General features: G+C 42.3%; 1 protein-coding gene across 4 annotated transcripts in view; it reads right to left on the bottom strand.

Annotated features, from left to right (window-relative positions):
* Positions 1-14802, bottom strand: part of adcy2b (adenylate cyclase 2b (brain)) — a 45377-nt gene extending 30575 nt beyond the window's left edge. For 3 of the 4 annotated variants that reach the window (XM_010752822.3, XM_019275598.2, XM_027287415.1), the window contains exons 1-4: positions 13460-13723; positions 6706-6903; positions 1894-2055; positions 863-1012 (exon numbers count right to left, since the gene is read on the bottom strand). In XM_010752822.3, coding sequence (XP_010751124.3) covers positions 863-1012; positions 1894-2055; positions 6706-6903; positions 13460-13723 — 774 coding nt within the window. Of the gene's footprint in view, positions 1-862; positions 1013-1893; positions 2056-6705; positions 6904-13459; positions 14218-14372 lie in introns of those variants that run through there. The other variant, XM_027287413.1, reaches the window with a different exon arrangement.
* Between the last annotated feature and the right edge of the window lie 2675 nt (positions 14803-17477).

Genomic DNA, 17477 nt, shown 5'->3' on the forward strand with positions numbered 1-17477 from the left:
ACTTCTCAGTCCTGACAAAAATGAGAAGTGAAATATTCTGGCAATAAAACAAAACAAGTCTAAATTTCATTTGGGCTCTTATGCAGTGTGTGCGTGGCTTCTAGAGGAATAACAGGAAGAGTCAAGAGCCAAGCTAACATCATGCTACTTACAATGGCTATGCAAATACAATGAACAATATTTATATGTTATATGTATTTATATGTTATATGTATTTATATAACATGTATGTTTAGATGTTATGTGTTCACCATTATTGTGTTAGCATCCTAATATTTACTAATTAACCGTAAACAGATGAAGCTGATAGGAATGTCATACATTTTACAAATAAAATTCAAACAACCAAATAACCAACCAACCAACCAACCAACCAAAACCAATCTACCAACCAATCAACTAACCAACCAACCACTCAAACAACCAATTAACCAACCAACCAACCAACCAAAGCCAATCTACCAACCAATCAACTAACCAACCAACCCATCCACCAGCCAACCTCCAAACCAACCACTCAACCATCCGCTCAACAAACCAATTAACCAACCAAAACCAATCTACCAACCAACCAACCCGTCCACCAACCAACTAATCAACCAATCTCCAAACCAACTAACCATTCAACCAACCACTCATCCATCCAACTAACCAACCAGCTTTGCCATTCCTAGAGCTAAAAAAGTAGTTGTATTAAGTACACAGAGAAAGTATTATGTTAATGTGTTGTATAGTTGTAACTAAGAAATTAGAAAGATTGTTATTGGTTAGATTAAACATTTTATTTAACAGTAAATATATAAGTATAATCACACTTTCAAATCTATCGTTTGTGTGTGTGTGTGTGTGTGTGTGTGTGTACCTGTTGGTGCTTCTCAAACTCTAGTTTAATGGGGGACTTGATGCAGTTGCAGGTGTCTTGGTAGGTCTGTTTGAGAGCCAGGTCCATCAGGTGTTTGTGGTACGCCCCGGCCAGGTTCCCGCAGGTGAAGATGATCACATTGGCTAAGATCTGCCACATACACCACATGCACACATACACACACAAAGAATGAGGCATTAAAATATCGTCAAGAGGTGACGCATGTTCCAGATATGCCCGTACATGTAATTTCCCCTACTATCTACCTCCTTCCACTTAAGTCTACATTATTACCTCGTAAAGGCAGGCCAGAGCGCACACTTCGACCGTGCTTTTACACCAGTATGTCAAACGTCGAGCTCTTTAAAATGAGACCTTGCATATCAATAGGTCGTCCTTGGTGCTGTATCCAAGGGCAATGAATGTTTTCAAGCATGTTTTATTGTTGGTGTGCTTTTCCACTGTGTATATATGTGTGTGTGTGTGTGTGTGTGTGTGTGTGTGTGTGTGTGTGTTTGATAGAGAATAGACTACCAAGTATTATCAGTGTGTTTACTTTGGTGGTTGATCAGGAAGAATTACTGTGTGTCTGTCATCCTCACATACATGTGATGTTTCTGTATTTCTATTCAAATGTGCAGATTTCATACATTGCTTTGTATTAACAGAAGCACTGTGAGGTTACTGTATGTTCATTTAGAGCCGGTGTTTTAAGAGCTGTTCCCTGTGACTCTGGAGGCTTTTTTTTTACAGGACGGGTTCACTGTTTTACAGCCAAGTCCTTATTAAAATGTTGTACCTCATCATTTTTAATCGTGTGTGGAATGGCCTTACCAATTTCGCTTTCGAGAAACTAACCCCTGTGCCGCAGCTGATAGTACAGTGGAGCAATTATTTAGGTCACCAGAAAAACAAAACGGGAAAGCTCACCACAGAGTCATCTACCATAGAAGCAGGAAGTTGTGTAACTTCCAGATTTCAACAGTGGGTTCAAAAGTTTCAGAGTCAGCATGAACAATTATCTGTCTTACCTGCCAGACGAGAGGTTCCAGCTCGGTGACTTTGGAGGCCAGGCAGACGCTTAGGGTGACAGTGTGTGAGAAGCAGGTGATGGCGCTGGCGATAATGGCCGCTCTCATGGAGAAGGGCAGCATGGTGTAGACAACAAACACGATGAAGAGGAAGAAGGACACCTGGGAACAGGAAACAGAGAGATGCTGACAGGTAAAGGTGCAGATTTGTTTCAAAGAAACCAGATTGCAGCTTTTCTGTAAATCTCAGTAAACAGAAAGCATGAAACTCCTGCGGTGTCTGTTTATAGCATTGTAAGACAATAGATATAATTATCTAATTTAGCATCACAGTCACAAGTCATTCAAGTGCAGAGATACCAAAAATATTGAGCACAAAAAAAAGAAGCCTGTTATTGAATTTCACCAGAGATTTGTGTTCTGTATCTTCCCTCTTTGTCTGCTTTTATTTCTCTAAAGACAGAGCGGAGCTATAAAAGTTAAGTGGGCTGCCCACTCTCCTTCACAAAAATATCCAACGATAAACTGCTGATCCTATGATAAATTATTAGACACGAGTGGGCTCAGTATTACAAAAAAAAAAAGAGAAAAAAACTCAATCCTGAGATGAACTGCCTTAAAAAGCAAAATACAACAGCATGACCAAAATACTCAAGTATAACACACTGACTGCTCATTTCAATCCGACTCTACGGTGGAAAATATTCATTTGTTTACTGTAATGACCTCCTATCTGCTCTGCGTGTGTGTTTCCTACATTGATACCTTGTGCCTCAACCCCCTGCTTCGTCCCTGTCCACTTCCCTTCGCTGTCAAGCCCAGCCCTTCCTGTTATGGTGGCGACCAGCATTGAGTGGGTCACAGTTTCAACTAGGACACAAGATGAACTCTGACCTTCCTGTCTGTCTGTTTATTTCCTGTGTCTTTCAGGTTCAGAGAGTCTGTCTTGCAAACAGGAATCGACTGCGAGTGACAGCTTGGAGGGAATCGGATTTGCTAAAAAACAAAACTGACAGAAAGTGATCTTGCTTGGACCTGGGCCGCGATGTGCTGGTTATTAGACGTAGAAAATTTTAAAATAGATACTGTACTTTCCCTCCTTTGAGCATTAGCAGGGAAGAGCTCACATGTTCCAGAGTGTTTATGACATCAATATCATAAACATTATTTGCAGGGCACATGGTGATGAGTCATGACAGTATTATAACTCAAACCAATGACGTGTACTCTGTTGTGAAGCAAACACGTGACAAGAACATTGGATTTAAGTGATTGTTTGGTTGACCGAGTTCCTTCTAAAAGACCTGAACACAGAGGACAGACAGAGAGAGAGAGAGAGGCTTAGACTTTCTGTTACTAGGGGAACCAATATAGGAAAGGATGCTGACGTCGGAGCATATGTATTGTTTTCAAGGTCTAGCATATTTTACCATAACCTTCAACTCCTAACCCTGAGCCAGCAGGCGACGGACAGAGAACAGTTGTGAGTGTGCGTGACGTCCGGTCTGTTTGGGTAGCTGTGGGAATCAAGAGTGGCAGTCCAATTTCAGGTGCGTCACCTGCTTCTCTCTGCTACGCAGGCATGCCAGACACACTCCATCCCCTCAGCACTCTGGCCTGAATCCTAATACACCCTCCAAACACCTCCAGATAGGAATTGCTGCCATCATCTCACTTCTTCGATAACTTTTTGTTCCCCTCTCTCTCTCTCTTTCGCTCTCTCTCTCCATTTCTTGTTTTCGCGCGCACAACCCTCCTCTTTGTTTCAGACAAAAGCAGCACATGGTCACTTGCTTCCGAAATACACACAAAGATGCGCGCTTGAATACCCACATCAAAAATGTTTTGCTCTTTGCTCGCTTCGGCATTCACCAGCGCGAGAGGCTCGGCTGCATTTCTTGGATTCAAAAAGTGACACACGAGTCAGCGTGGCTACATCTTCAGATGTACCAGGTGTGGCAGCCGTGTTCCATCTGCCTTCTGGGAAAAGCTGTGGCCTTCTGAGAAACTGAACAAAGCCCGGACTAATAGGGTGATGCAGCTAGATGGTGGCAGATACAACTACTGTACTGCATGTGGACGAGATATTTGTGTGTGTCCTGAGAGAGGGTGAGCAGGCGAACGTGTTTGGGGCAGGGTGGAGGGATTGAAAGTGAATGGCCGAGCAGAGGACTATTTTCTCTCCGTCTGTTCAGGCCTCTGCTGTTATTAGCTCGGTGTACTCCATCAGACGTGCTGTTCTCTCGGTAATCACAATCAATCCAACCCACTGAGAGCGAGCTGCAATTCCAGCTGTTCTCTTTTCACCGGATTTCTGCTCCCCTCCAAATTTTGGTCTTTCTTTCTTCTCATGGACTAAAAGCCGCAGAGGGACGAAGATAGATAGATGGATAGATAGATAGATAGATAGATAGATAGATAGATAAGTGGGAGAGTCATGGGAGCAGAATAGAGTGATTAATAATGCAGAATGATTATGCTCTCACAGGTGGCTGATGATAAAAATATCCTCACCCCAGAGGAGGGATTGAGAGATGGGGAGAGAGAGAGAGGAAATGTGGGCATGGGATGGGATGCGGGTGGGGTGGTTGGGGGTCTTAACAGGAGAGGAGGAGGCAGGTGGAGAAGCTGAGGAGAGAGAAATGGGATTTGATGAATAGGGCGAGACAGGGCGCTAGCATGAGAAAATAGGATTCCTGAGACAGAGAGGGACAGAGAGAGAGAGAGAGAGAGGGAGAGAGAGAGAGAGAGAGAGAGAGAGAGAGAGAGAGAGAGAGAGAGAAGGAGTCTGGCACTGAAAACTAATGCGTCTGTCTGCTGATCTGCTCACCTCCAGCTCTCATCAGGCCTCATTAACACTTGTCACACATGGAATTAATTCTGTACTCTGAGCACACACACACACACACACACACACACACACAATCATGAAGGCTTATAAAAAAGGCACACCTAAACCTGACGTAGATGTGTAAAAAAAAAACAAAAAACAAACTCCCACACCTGTATGCAATGACAAGAACACTCATGAATACACATGCACGTGTCAGAACTGCACCAAACTTCAGAGGAGTGTTACAATAAAATACGCCCAGTGGACGAGGACTCTGGGTCGGCTTTCAAGCAGACTTCGTCTGTGGTGTGAAGGCAAACCACAGGATTTTATTATAGCAGATATGTGATTTTACTACGCTAATAAATCCATCTGTTGATCTGTTGAAATCTGCTCAGGAAGCGATCTTATAATTGATCTGTACAAGCCATGTATGAATTTATGCAAATATCTAGTAACTGCCCGTCAGCGTGGGTGTTTTTTTTCCGGATTAATAGGCTGTTAAAAGGTATTTAAACTGCTGTGCTTGTAGCCTACTCTGTGTACTTTGTCAGTTCATTAAGTCTATTAAAGAGTGTGTGACAGTGATCCCACGGTAATAAGCCGAACATCATTACTGTAGACACCTCCTGTTGGTCCCGTCTCTACCCGTTAGTCATTATTCATAACATGTGGTCGATTTGCAGTCTAATAATCAGTTATTTGATCGCGAGCTCTTCGTAATACCAAACAACATAAATATACAGGTACTTGAATATGCTCATATTAGAAGCATCAATCACTAGAATTAGAAATCAAGTGCGTCCTAAAGTCTTTTTTAAAGCAGCCCGTCCAAACAGCGACATATAAGACTACTCTTGCATGTTTAGCTCACTCAATTTGGTCAGCTGTATTTGCACATTGTCACTTAACTAACGCTGCTTGACTTCACAGTGTACAGATCGTTATAAAATCAACATCATAAATCAACAGAAAGAGGTGCAGATTATTGCTGGAATACACAGACGGGTGAGCTGCAGAATAATGCATTTTGAGTGAAGTATTATTTATTCTGTACACCATCCACTCATAAATATAATGGACTATGTCATGCCTTCGCAATCCTAAAAAAAAATATTCAGCTCACAGAACACTACTGAATGATTTAGAAGGGGATACACCCAATATCGACTACAAAATAAGTCCCTGCACCCTGCACTGATGATGCATGATGACAATCACCACAATGTCCAATCAATGAGTTTCCTGTCAGTCTGTATGTTTTACTGCTCTTGGTCAGTGTGAACAGGAACCAGCAACATTGTATCCTTATTTTTTTTTGCCTTGTTCTGGACCAAATTAACCAAACTATCATCTATGTAGCCATCGGTTGAATATTTAAGACCCCTTTGCACAACTCTCTCATTTCATGTCAAATGGAAACTGTTATAAAAATTAGGTTGATACTGTGTTTCAGATGTTTTAAATCATACAATGTGTACGTGAGTTCCTATTTCTGTTTTCACTTCTCTAATATGACTTTGTTGCTAAGCCTGGCAGGGTTAGGTAACATTCAGTTCTTGTACAAGAATAATAAATTCAACTTAAACTTTGATGCTTCGAATCCAGTCTTCCTTATTGAAGGGTCACTCTAAGAAATTCTTATAGCAGAAACGTTACAAAATCAGTCAGAGACAGTGTTTTTCACCAACTCGGGAATTATCTAGGCAGCTAATAAAATCAACTGTCATTCCAGCAGACAAAATCGATGGTCACTGCTTTTGTCTATCTCTGTCTCATCAGGTGACTATGATTATAATTTTGATTCACCGTCATCCACAAAGTTATAAACCTCAAAATGTGCCACACAGGAATACAAACCTTAACAGATGTTACAAAAGTAACTAAGGCGGGTGGAGCTTAGCGAACAGTCAAACAAATCGATTGAACTCCCTCACACACACACACACACAAAACAAACACACAAGATTATTATATACCTGGTCCCAGGGGCTGAGTATCCCTCCTGAGAACATGAACAGGTAACCCATGGTGACCAGACAGGCCCATATAAGGAGAGAGAAGAGGCGGAGCATCCGCTTGAAGACCGATTCAATGCAGACGAGGATGAAGATGGACAGGAAGAGGAAGAGGGCGGCGGGAACCGTGATCAAGAACGTCAAGTGGTCCTCTGTATTCTGGGGAGAGAGACGGAGAGGATTATTAGTTTACAGTACAGTAAGATTCACAGTACAATCCTGTTTGCGTATTTTAAAGGCTACTCACACACAAATATAGTTTGTGCTGCAGAGTTAGCACAGAGGACCACAGATCAAACCAGAGACACACAGTTCAGAAAGCTTTGAATATTTATTACAGATTAGTTTAATCCAAAACTTTCATGAAACCTCAAACACAACAAACGCTGTCAAAATAAGGAAACAATGGGCCTACTTTGGGAGAATGTTTGTGTCCTTATGAGAAAAGAGGTGCAACATGACACACACACGCACACGCACGCACACACACACACACACACACACACACACACACACACACACACACAAACACACACACACACACACACACAGATGAACAGACGGCACACAGATTGGCAGACAGACAGTCTGAGCCCGGAGAATGTGCTACTGCATCACTTCTGCACTCGCACTGTCAAAGTCAGCATTTAGAGGCTGTCAACACACACACACACACACACGCACACACATGCACACACACGCACGCACATTCACACACACAATCTCTCTCTCTTTGACTCTGTCCAGACCTCCCTCACTCACTTCTTCATCCTCTCCACAGCCTCTTCCTCAGTAGTATCCTCAAGAGGATGTACACAACAAAAACCATTGTGTTAAAAAATGGGGGGGTGGGGGGTCATCTGTCTGTAGTTTTTTCAGCTTTTCATATCTTCTCATATCTTGGTGCCATTTTCTGCCTCACTCTGTCTTGTGAAGATATTCCTTTGAATCTACCAAAATGAAGTGCAAATGATCTCACGATGATCTCTGTCTCTGTGCGAGACAGAGAAATGACTTCACATCAGACTTTTCCGTAATTCTTGCAAATCACTTCACCAAACTTTTTACGGTAGGACGGATAGTTCGTGTTCTCTATATGGAGACATTATGAATCGAGGATGTGCCGTTACTTGGCAAGCTTCAGGTAACTCAGCTTCATCTGTGTCTTTGTGATGAATTATTTGTGTTACCTGGAGCGGCAGCATTCAGTTCCCTTTAACGTCTTCATCCTGAGCACTAAAAGCATATTTCTCATTGTACATTCTGTGGCTCTTCTGATTTTGCCCGAAAAAACACATGACCATGCAAAAAAATCCAAGCACACACAAACACATCCCGCAAACACACACACACACACACACACACACACACACACACACACATAAATGTGGTCAGAATAAGAGGAAAATACTCCCCGTGTCCTTTTGCCCTTCTCCATGCTGTGTGAATTATGGAACATGGTTTGCTGAGAGCTTCCACACACTGAGCACACTTCCACAGACTTGATCCTGCATGACGCCCACGTAAACCATATTAAGTTATTCCAAAGTCATAATTGCACTGACAGGTCCAGCAGATGTAAATGTTAAATTAGCGAGCTGCTGCGTGATTAGATGCCACAGATTTTTTTTTTTTTGCAGTGAAGTGAACATTTGTGTGGGCATAGAAATGTGTTTGATTCTCTTAACGTGAAGCTCGCTCGGAGCAGCTTTTTATGTAACAGAAAGAAAAAGATCCCACAGACTCAACCCTCGAATTTGTGGCTGATTTGACAGTTTATTCACTCGTGCTATTTGAAGCTAGAGCAAAATTCAAGAAGAGAGCTGTGTTAGTGTAGCAGAGGTAGTGTGAGTCAGGGTCTGGAGAAAGGATCCCATGGGACCTGGCTGCTGCTGACGCCATGCCAGCTATACAGTCAGCCTGGAGCGCAGATTGAATTTCAATGAGGATGTAAGCAAGACTGCAAAAACCAGGAGGGGTATCTGAGTGGACATTAGTGATAAACCTGACCCTTCCTTTGGCATCATTTGCCTTAAACTCACACACAGCAATGCACACACGGTTTACAGAGGGAGGAAGCTGCTCTCACCACTTCAGTGTTTTCACATATTTGTGGTAAAAAAAAAAAAGATGCATCTGCACTTTGCACATTTCTGATTGTAGCCCATCTAATCCTGTTAAAACCCCTTTTTGAAACCATTTAAAGCCATTTCCCTCGACATGGCATACAGGGAGGGAGTTGTGCCTGCCTGCCATAATATACTGCATTGTCATCCAGAACAATTATTTCCTTTTTTAGCCCAGTCTGGCTTATCCAGCTATTATACTGGTAGGAAAAAAGGGGGGAACAGGCAGTCATAGAAGCAGGAGCAGGAGCGGCAGCAGAAAGAGGGAACGAGATGCAGTAATCTAATTATTCAGCAGTGAAATGACACAAACACACCCAATAGTCAGAAAGTAAGGGGGAGAAGGAGCGAGAGTGTGCAGACGCTTGTGTTGAAATCGTGACAGCGTACGCACTTTCTATATATTGGTGACGTTATAACAACACAATATGCTCTCAGCTTGGTTATAAAAATCTGGTTAACAGATCTGTGAAGCAGAACAACCAGTATTTGACTCGAAAGATTGTGATACAAATTATTAAAACTACTTTGAAGCACTATAAGTGGCTTATCGGAAGCCTAAACACTTTTCTATAGGACCTCATTTTTGTGGCTATCGAGAGAGATTTTGTTATTTCAGCTATTTGATCGTTCATCAGTCCATTCTCACAAAAAGAGTTTAGTTTCAAATACCAGAGAATCCATGTAAAGAAGATAAGATAAGGCTTAAAAAGTTACCAGCACTAAATAATATAAAGCAAACGGAGAGCAGCTCGTTCATGGCACATACTGAAGTATTACGATTGTTTCTATCATGGGAGAATTCGAGGTGTTGGTTGGGTTACTTCAGCTGCGTCTGGATCTTCATCCATTCATCACAGCACCCCTGGGAACGTCTTCTTCAGTACAGGGTTGAAGAAATGGTTGTTTCTTAACCAAGACCAAAGAAATATGTCAGAGGGCACAGTAGTGGCACAGAGTTGTTGAGTGGACCGAACCGGTTTGAAACGCATTCATACAAGCGGAGATCTAGCTGAATAATAAATAACATTCAGATTAAGATGGCCAGCAAAAATAGTAACGTGAAATTGTAACTGAGAAAGCTGGTTTCTATCAACAGTAAGAATTTCACAAAAATCTGTCGAGCAAATTAACCTTAATTAAGGTCTCCTACACATTAAAGTACTTAGTTTCCTTAAACCTTTGTGCATAAATGTCACATCATAGAACAGATTGGGAGGCACTTAGAAACAATGTCAAAAAAACGTCTTTGTGTCATTCTAGAGGACGTGGAGGACGTGGTGTATGTGCACAAAGCCTGGACTAAAGTTGCACAAGGAGCAACACGTTTGGCTGAACTGCCCCCCTTTTTTCATAATTTCACGGAAGCGTTGAAGCCAATTCGACATAGTGGCCAAACTGTGTAATCACATCTGCACACAAAAGACTTTTTCCCATCAGCTTACATTATGAAAGAAGTGGTTGTAAAATAGTGGATATCGAATTTATTTTTTTTTTGGCTTCATGATCTACTGAGCAGTGGATGACTGCTGGAGTCTTTTGATGTTGTGGGGATGATTAATGATGAATGGTATCACCAATGGGATGCCCTGTGAATCAAAATCTACACATATGTTCCCGAACATTGCACAGCTTGTCACATTCGCATCACGTTGCGATTATGCTGTAAGCAGCAGGCTACGAGCAATTAACTCCTCATGAATATTACATTCAGTGTGTTTTCTGTAGAGATACAGAGATCTGATGTACTAGATGAGATAACTTATTTACAGTCAGTACGTGTCATGTGTGAACCAGACCAACCTTGGCAGGCCAAACGTCCATGTTAGCTTCTTTCAACCTTGTGACACGAGCTGCTGGCTACATGCTTCATTTGAACTGTGTCGAATATTCAACCAACAGGCAGATGTGGCTTTAGTCACCACGTAGGAGCCGAAGTTTTATTCAAATTTGAAACAAATCACGAATACATAATTGTGGAAAACAAAACAAAACATCCCATTTTTTTCTAGATCAAACTCAACGATTATTGCATGAAGTACCATACAAACATATACTGTACGTGTGGAGCATTAGTGCTTTGTCGTCAGTCTGTAGCAGTGATGTCACAACATCTATTTCACCTCATTCATTCACCTTCCTGCCCCGAAGTAATGGATTGGTGATCCATCATTACAAAAACACCCGGCTCTCACTGCCCCGCATCTATCAAACTGTCAACGAAGTGGAACAGAATACAGATACTATTAATATGATATCAACAAAATCTTAATACGCAAAGACTAAAAGTACAAATGATCAGAGACTGGAAACGGAAACGAGCAGTGAAGTTAATAAATGAACGCTGATAAATTATGATAATCAGTGATGTTGATGAGAATATTGATTTCTATTAAACTCTCAGACGCCATTAGGTTAACACCCTGCCGTGTAATTGCTGGTCCTGTACAGACATTTGGGAGTAAAAATAGACACACACACACACACACACACACACACACACACACACACACACACACACACACACACACACACACTATCCAATCAATGCTACTTCCAACATTTTCTCTACAAAATTGCAGATAAGGAATTGAGAGACTTCCTCTGACAAACACACATATATAAATATATATATACATACTAACACACACGTACACACACATCACATTAGTACAGTATGGGTGGAGGAGTCTGCGACTTAAAAAAAACTCCACTCCAGCCCTGATCTGAGGAGAAAGATAAAAGTATGCAGTAATTTTGGGAACATTAGCGCTGCTTTGGTTCGGGTTTCTGCCGGCTCACTGATAAAGCCAGAACGCTTACAACAACATCCTCTCCTCCCTCCGCTGCTCAGCCCTCAGCTCTAAACCTACCCTCTATTTATTCCTGCCATTCTTCTTCTTCCAGCAGTAATAAACACACATCACTGAACAACCATTCCGTAAGTATAGACCGGCCTGTCTGTCATTTAATGGGAACAAATTAGGAAAAAAATGAATGAATGGAAATGGAGAATGTTTTTTTCGACTGATACTGTGAATGATGGGAAATCATTAGGGGGAGATTGTAACCTAACCTGGGAACACACACGTCTACAGCACCAGAAGATCGACCAGCCAAGGGCAATAAAATGTATTGATTGGTCTTAAATAGAAGTAAAGAGATCGGTTTAGGTGGAGGTTCTCCAGGGATCGACCCCGTTATGGAGTTCAATTGAATGTAACAGGACCTTAGTGCTTCAGTGACTTCAGCCTCCAGCAAGCCAACCCCCCGGATATTCCTAACATCATTCAATCTCTCTGAAAGCTAATAGAAAGCAAATTTTCGGACTCAAAAACACAATGGAAGGTTACTGAACTATTTTCAACATACTCCTAACTGTCAGTGTCTGCATGAAGGTTTTGCCTTTGGCCTGCATGTGCTACTTTGAGAGCACATGACGCACACGGAGAGAAAAAGCATGGCCAGTCTACGGACATATATCAGCAAAACAATAATTTCGAAACAACTGCGACCACAGCAATGAGTGGGCTTCCTTTTGTACGGCTATTTCATAAAATCACAAAAGCAGTACTTGAGAAACAATAGCTCGTGTTTGTGGATGAGTGTTTGTGGCCAAAACAACACTTTTCACTTGACAAAAGCACCAACACCCACACAGCTGCGAACCAAACTCTCATCCCGCTCTTGATCCACTCTGCAAACCCGGCGTTGCAATTTAAAGTGCCGCTTCACGGCCACTTATGTTGTCGCACATATTCATACACATGCACACGCCTCGCTGAATCATTCGGTCTCGTGCAAAAAACCCCGAAACTCTTCTTCTGACAAGAAGGTCTCTATCTGATGTAGCTTTCAGCCGTGCAGAATCTTTTATGGTGCAGCATTTCACCACATTAAAACCACGCTGCAGCCTTTTTTTCTATATTTTTTTGAAATGCACTTTAATGTTTTGATCAATGTGGTTATTATAAGGGGGGGGTGTACCTATGGTCTTGCTCTACAACCACAGTAGAGAGAAGAACGAGTGCAAGGAGGCAAAGAAGGACAGTTTGGAGGGGTTGAAGTCCAAAATGAAATAATGAAAGTCATATGCTTGAATTTTTCAGATGACATATTTCATTGGAAACATTCAGCGTGTGCATGTTTCTATAGGTGACACACAGCCCATGATAAAGGTCAATACTTTGTCTTCTTGCTGAGAGATGAGAAGATCAATACCACTCTCATGCCAGTACAATAAATATGAAACTGGAGCCAACAGCTTAGCATAAAGACCGGAAACTTCTGTGAAATGATGAATTCATTTTTACATTTTTGATATTTTGCAATGATTATATCAGATCAGATGTTACATGTCTTTATGCTAAGCTAACTGCTTACTGGCTCCAGATTCATAAGGATTGAACTCACTGCAAGAAAGCAAACTATGTCTTCTTTAAGAAAGCTTCTATTAATTATAAAAACTCAATAATAATGTTGTATTACAGATCAAAATATCCTATCCATCTTACCTCTAAAGACCTGTCTGAACACTTACCTCTGCACACACACACACACTGTTAACACACACACACACACACACTCACCAGTCCTGAAGCAAAGAACACCGCCAGCAGTGCGAGGCAGGTTCCCATGACGATCAGCAGCAAGAACACGATCAGCGGATGCTGCTGGCTCATTCTGTAGTAGGACTCGTACAGCCAGTCCTGAGGCTTCTCGCCCTCCACACACACCTCACCCTGGAACCCTGGGCACCCGTCTCCCAGGCTCTCGGGCCCCTCACCGCCCTCGCCGCCATCGCTCTTCTCCAGCAGGTAGCGTCCTCGGGTCCACAGAGCCTCCTGCCACATGGGTAGCTGCCTCTGGAAGGATGCTTTCTGCTTTCTGACTGACCAAAACAAGTGTGCACAGAAGTCACCAGAGTGAGGGATGCTTTTCCTTCCCTCTTCCTTCCTCCTCACCTTCCTCAGTCCACCTCCTCCTCCTCCTCCTCCTGTTTGGTTTAAAAAAGTTTGGTCAGCCGTGTGGGATGGATGGACATCTGCGTGAAAGAGATGCAACTTTCCAGCTCCTCCGGGTTCCCTTGCATCCTCTGCTGCTCCCTCTGCTCGAGGCGACAAACTGAGTCAGGACAGTGTGAAAGCCTGTCTTCTCCTTCCACCTCGTCCCCTCAGAAGAAGGTGCACGGACGCCAAAAGAGGAGAGACGAGACTTCACTTCCCTTCCTCTCGCTTCTTCCTTCTTGTTTGCTCTTTATGTTTGGTCAAGGCAGCCTCCGCTCTGCGCTCTGCGCCGTGGCTCTGCGACGAGGCAACATGTTACTCTGCTGAGGTGCAGATGAGGACTGAGAGGGAAAGAGGGAGAGAGAGAGAGAGAGAGAGAGAGAATGAATAACTGGGAGGGAGGCAAGAGAGCGAGAGGAGAGAGGGTGTGTACCAATGTGTGTGGTGGGGAGAGCTACTGGGTAAAAGTGTGTGTGTTTGTGTGTGTGTGCTGTACCTATGAGAGCGAGTGGAAATGTGAGAATGGTGATGTGTGAGATTAGCCAACGTGGAGAGAACTGGTATATGACTCAAGACTGTGTGTGTGCGCGCGTGTGTGTGTGTGTGTGTGTGTGTGCGTGTGTGTGTGTGTGTGTGTGTGTGTGTGTGCAAGGTACAAAAAAAAAAGAAGAGACCTAGAAATTTACATAAGAGAGAAACAGCAGACAGTGTGAAGTTGGCAGAACAGAAGAAGAGAGGAAGAAAAAGAAGAAGAAGAAGTGTGTGTTCGTCAGCATGTGTTCATGTGTGTGTGTGTGTGTGTGTTGTAACAGCTGTGCTAAAAACAAGATGAACAGCAGAGTGGAGTGTGGAGGGAAAGACGGAAAAAAATAAAATGCCATCCAGCAGCAGCAGCCGGTGACGAGATAAAAGGACGGGCAAGAAACACACACACACACACACACACACACACCCACAAAGAGACAGAGAGACAGAAGGGGGAAGGACAGGGAGGAAAAGGAAGAAGAAACAAAGTCAGGAAGGAAAAACCTCAGGAGACAGAAAGAGTGTGGGAGGAAGAGAGATCGGTGCTTCAAACGAGGAGGGAGAGAGTGAGAGCTGGTAATGAGTGAAAGTTTGAGAGCGTCAGTGTCTGTGTGTCTTGGTTGGTGGGAGTAAAATAAGATCTGACAAACCAAAATCCCAATATTCCTCTCCTCCTCCCCCTCCTCCTCCTCCTCCTCTTCCTTCTCCCAGCTTTCATTGCTCTCCTCCTTTCGTTCTGACTCCCGTTCTCCCTCTCTCACCTCTTGCCCATGCTACATGTGATGCTCTGTGAAGTGTGAAAATGGCCGTGGCACTTCGACGTGTCAAATCCACATACTTTCCTCACACGCCAACCAGGCAGAGAGAGAGAAAGAGAGAGTCTGTATTGCTTATCTGATAATGGTAAATACTGTACATAGACCTGAAGGCCATCTTTTACAGACTATAGGCGTCAGACAATAGCGCAGTGTTGATCTCGTTTCAGGGATGAAGTGAAGGTAACAGAATAGGCTGTCTGTCCCAGAGCATCAGAAATTTACAAGCAGCCATGAGCAAAGCAACGAGCATATCATCCCCAAGTGAATAACTGTGAATGATATCCCACAATGCACCCAGCCTGTGGGCAAACTGGTAACAACTTATACAAATGGAGCAGACTGTACAGCAGCCTCTAACAGTGCCCGCCAAAATTCTCACACTCAACGTGTGAAAATGCTGATGTGTAGCAGCAAGTGGCAAACTGCTGTGGCTGTGGAGTGAAGCCAATGTGGAAGTAACAAAAACTGCAGTTCCTCAAACGTCCACTCGAGGCTGGCTACAGAACGAGTCAATCTCCATAAAACCCCCATGTTAAAATGTCCAGCTTCACAGCAGAAATAAACATGTTTACAGCCTGGTAGATAAAAACAGTTTCGGTCTCTATAGCTAATTTTCCTGTAAAACATTTGAGGCTGATGGAAGTGTCATTAGTTTTGCAAGACATAAACCAAAATTTGGGGCAATACATCTAAACTTTGACCTAAAGATGGTAAATGAAAAGTCAGGGAATCACCAAAATTAATATAAATTATTCAGAATGGAAAATTAAGGACTGCACCAGACTGACTGGAAAGTTTGACCTGATAATGAGGATTCATTCTCACCTTTTTTTTGTTTTTTTTGTTTATGTTTATTAGGGACCATGTACAATTAAAACATAAATGTTTCATTTAAATGTCTCAGCCAACCTTTATGGTAATAAATAAAACTGGTGTCAAGACATTTAAAGTCAAAGGGTTGTGTTTGGACACATTGTCAGGGGATTTGGTGACCTATCCAACGCACAGTGTTTGCCAGTACATGAATGTAAAGGTCCTGTGGGCAGATTATTACAAAAAGGACACATGGGTACACTATATTTCATCTCCAACTGTCCACCTCCTTCAGACATTCAATGTAATTTAAAAAATCCCGGAGTGTAACAGCGTTTGTTCAATAATATCTGAGAAATGATCTGTAACGGAAGGACAAACACATGAATGGACTTAATGGTTACTCACAGAGATTATGGGTTATATCAAGCTTCAGTTCCTGAATCAACAGCAGTACAAAAAGCTGGAAATCCGAGAGCGCTGAGCTGAAAGCAGCTGTGGCCGCCCAATGTTTGACATACGTCCGGACAAAGAAGAAGAGACATTTTAAATCAATTTTGAGAAAGAGTGCAGAGAAGGGAAATCAATCACTGCGAGATCACACTGAGAAATTTATAGAGAATCATCCAATTGGCTAATGTAATGACGATAATGACACATGATAATGATAATGACACCCATCATCATTGTGCCCCGCTGTATGTTAACCCCTCAAGATACCACAATCGTTTTTACCTACAGGTTTTGTCAGATAAGTGAAGTCTCAAAGGAAAACGCTGTATTGTAGAATACAAAACAAAAACTTCATGCATGTCAGTAATAAATATTCAGAAGCCCATACGTTCATTTCCTCTGTTTTCTTGTGATAACAAGTTAATTTCATTTTCTAGAGATCTCAAGTTATTTGAGTCATTATGTCGAAATAACAAATGTTGTTACCCCGATATAACGGGAAAGTTTTCCCAAGATCTCAAGATAATGAACCATTGTTTTCCAGAGATAAATTAAATCATTGCAATTGCAACATTGTCCTGCTCCTCTGATGTTGCTCAATTTAATGATGTTTCTTGCAGTGATTTAATATACCAGACTATCCATTTGTTTTCCCAAGATCTCAAATAAAAAACAAATTAAATGAACTCGTTATCACGAGAAAACAGGGGAAATAAAATGCATGAATGTATGACGGCGTGGAGCTTCTGTATAAATGCTTAATTGCCTTGATTAAAATTTTGATTAAGTATTGCTTAGTTATACATTTAATCAAAGCTGCATTCGGCAATTTTTTGACCACTAGAGGACAGAAATGATCCAGAGACATATCGGATGTCCCAATTCAATACTGAATCTACCTAGGTTCTGACAATGTATTATATTACATTACATATGCTTCTGTCCAAGAGTGTAACGTATTTACAAAGAGGAAACGACAACATCAATCACAA

The sequence above is a fragment of the Larimichthys crocea genome, chromosome XIII (assembly GCF_000972845.2).
Source record: "Larimichthys crocea isolate SSNF chromosome XIII, L_crocea_2.0, whole genome shotgun sequence".
NCBI classification, from domain to species: domain Eukaryota; kingdom Metazoa; phylum Chordata; class Actinopteri; family Sciaenidae; genus Larimichthys; species Larimichthys crocea.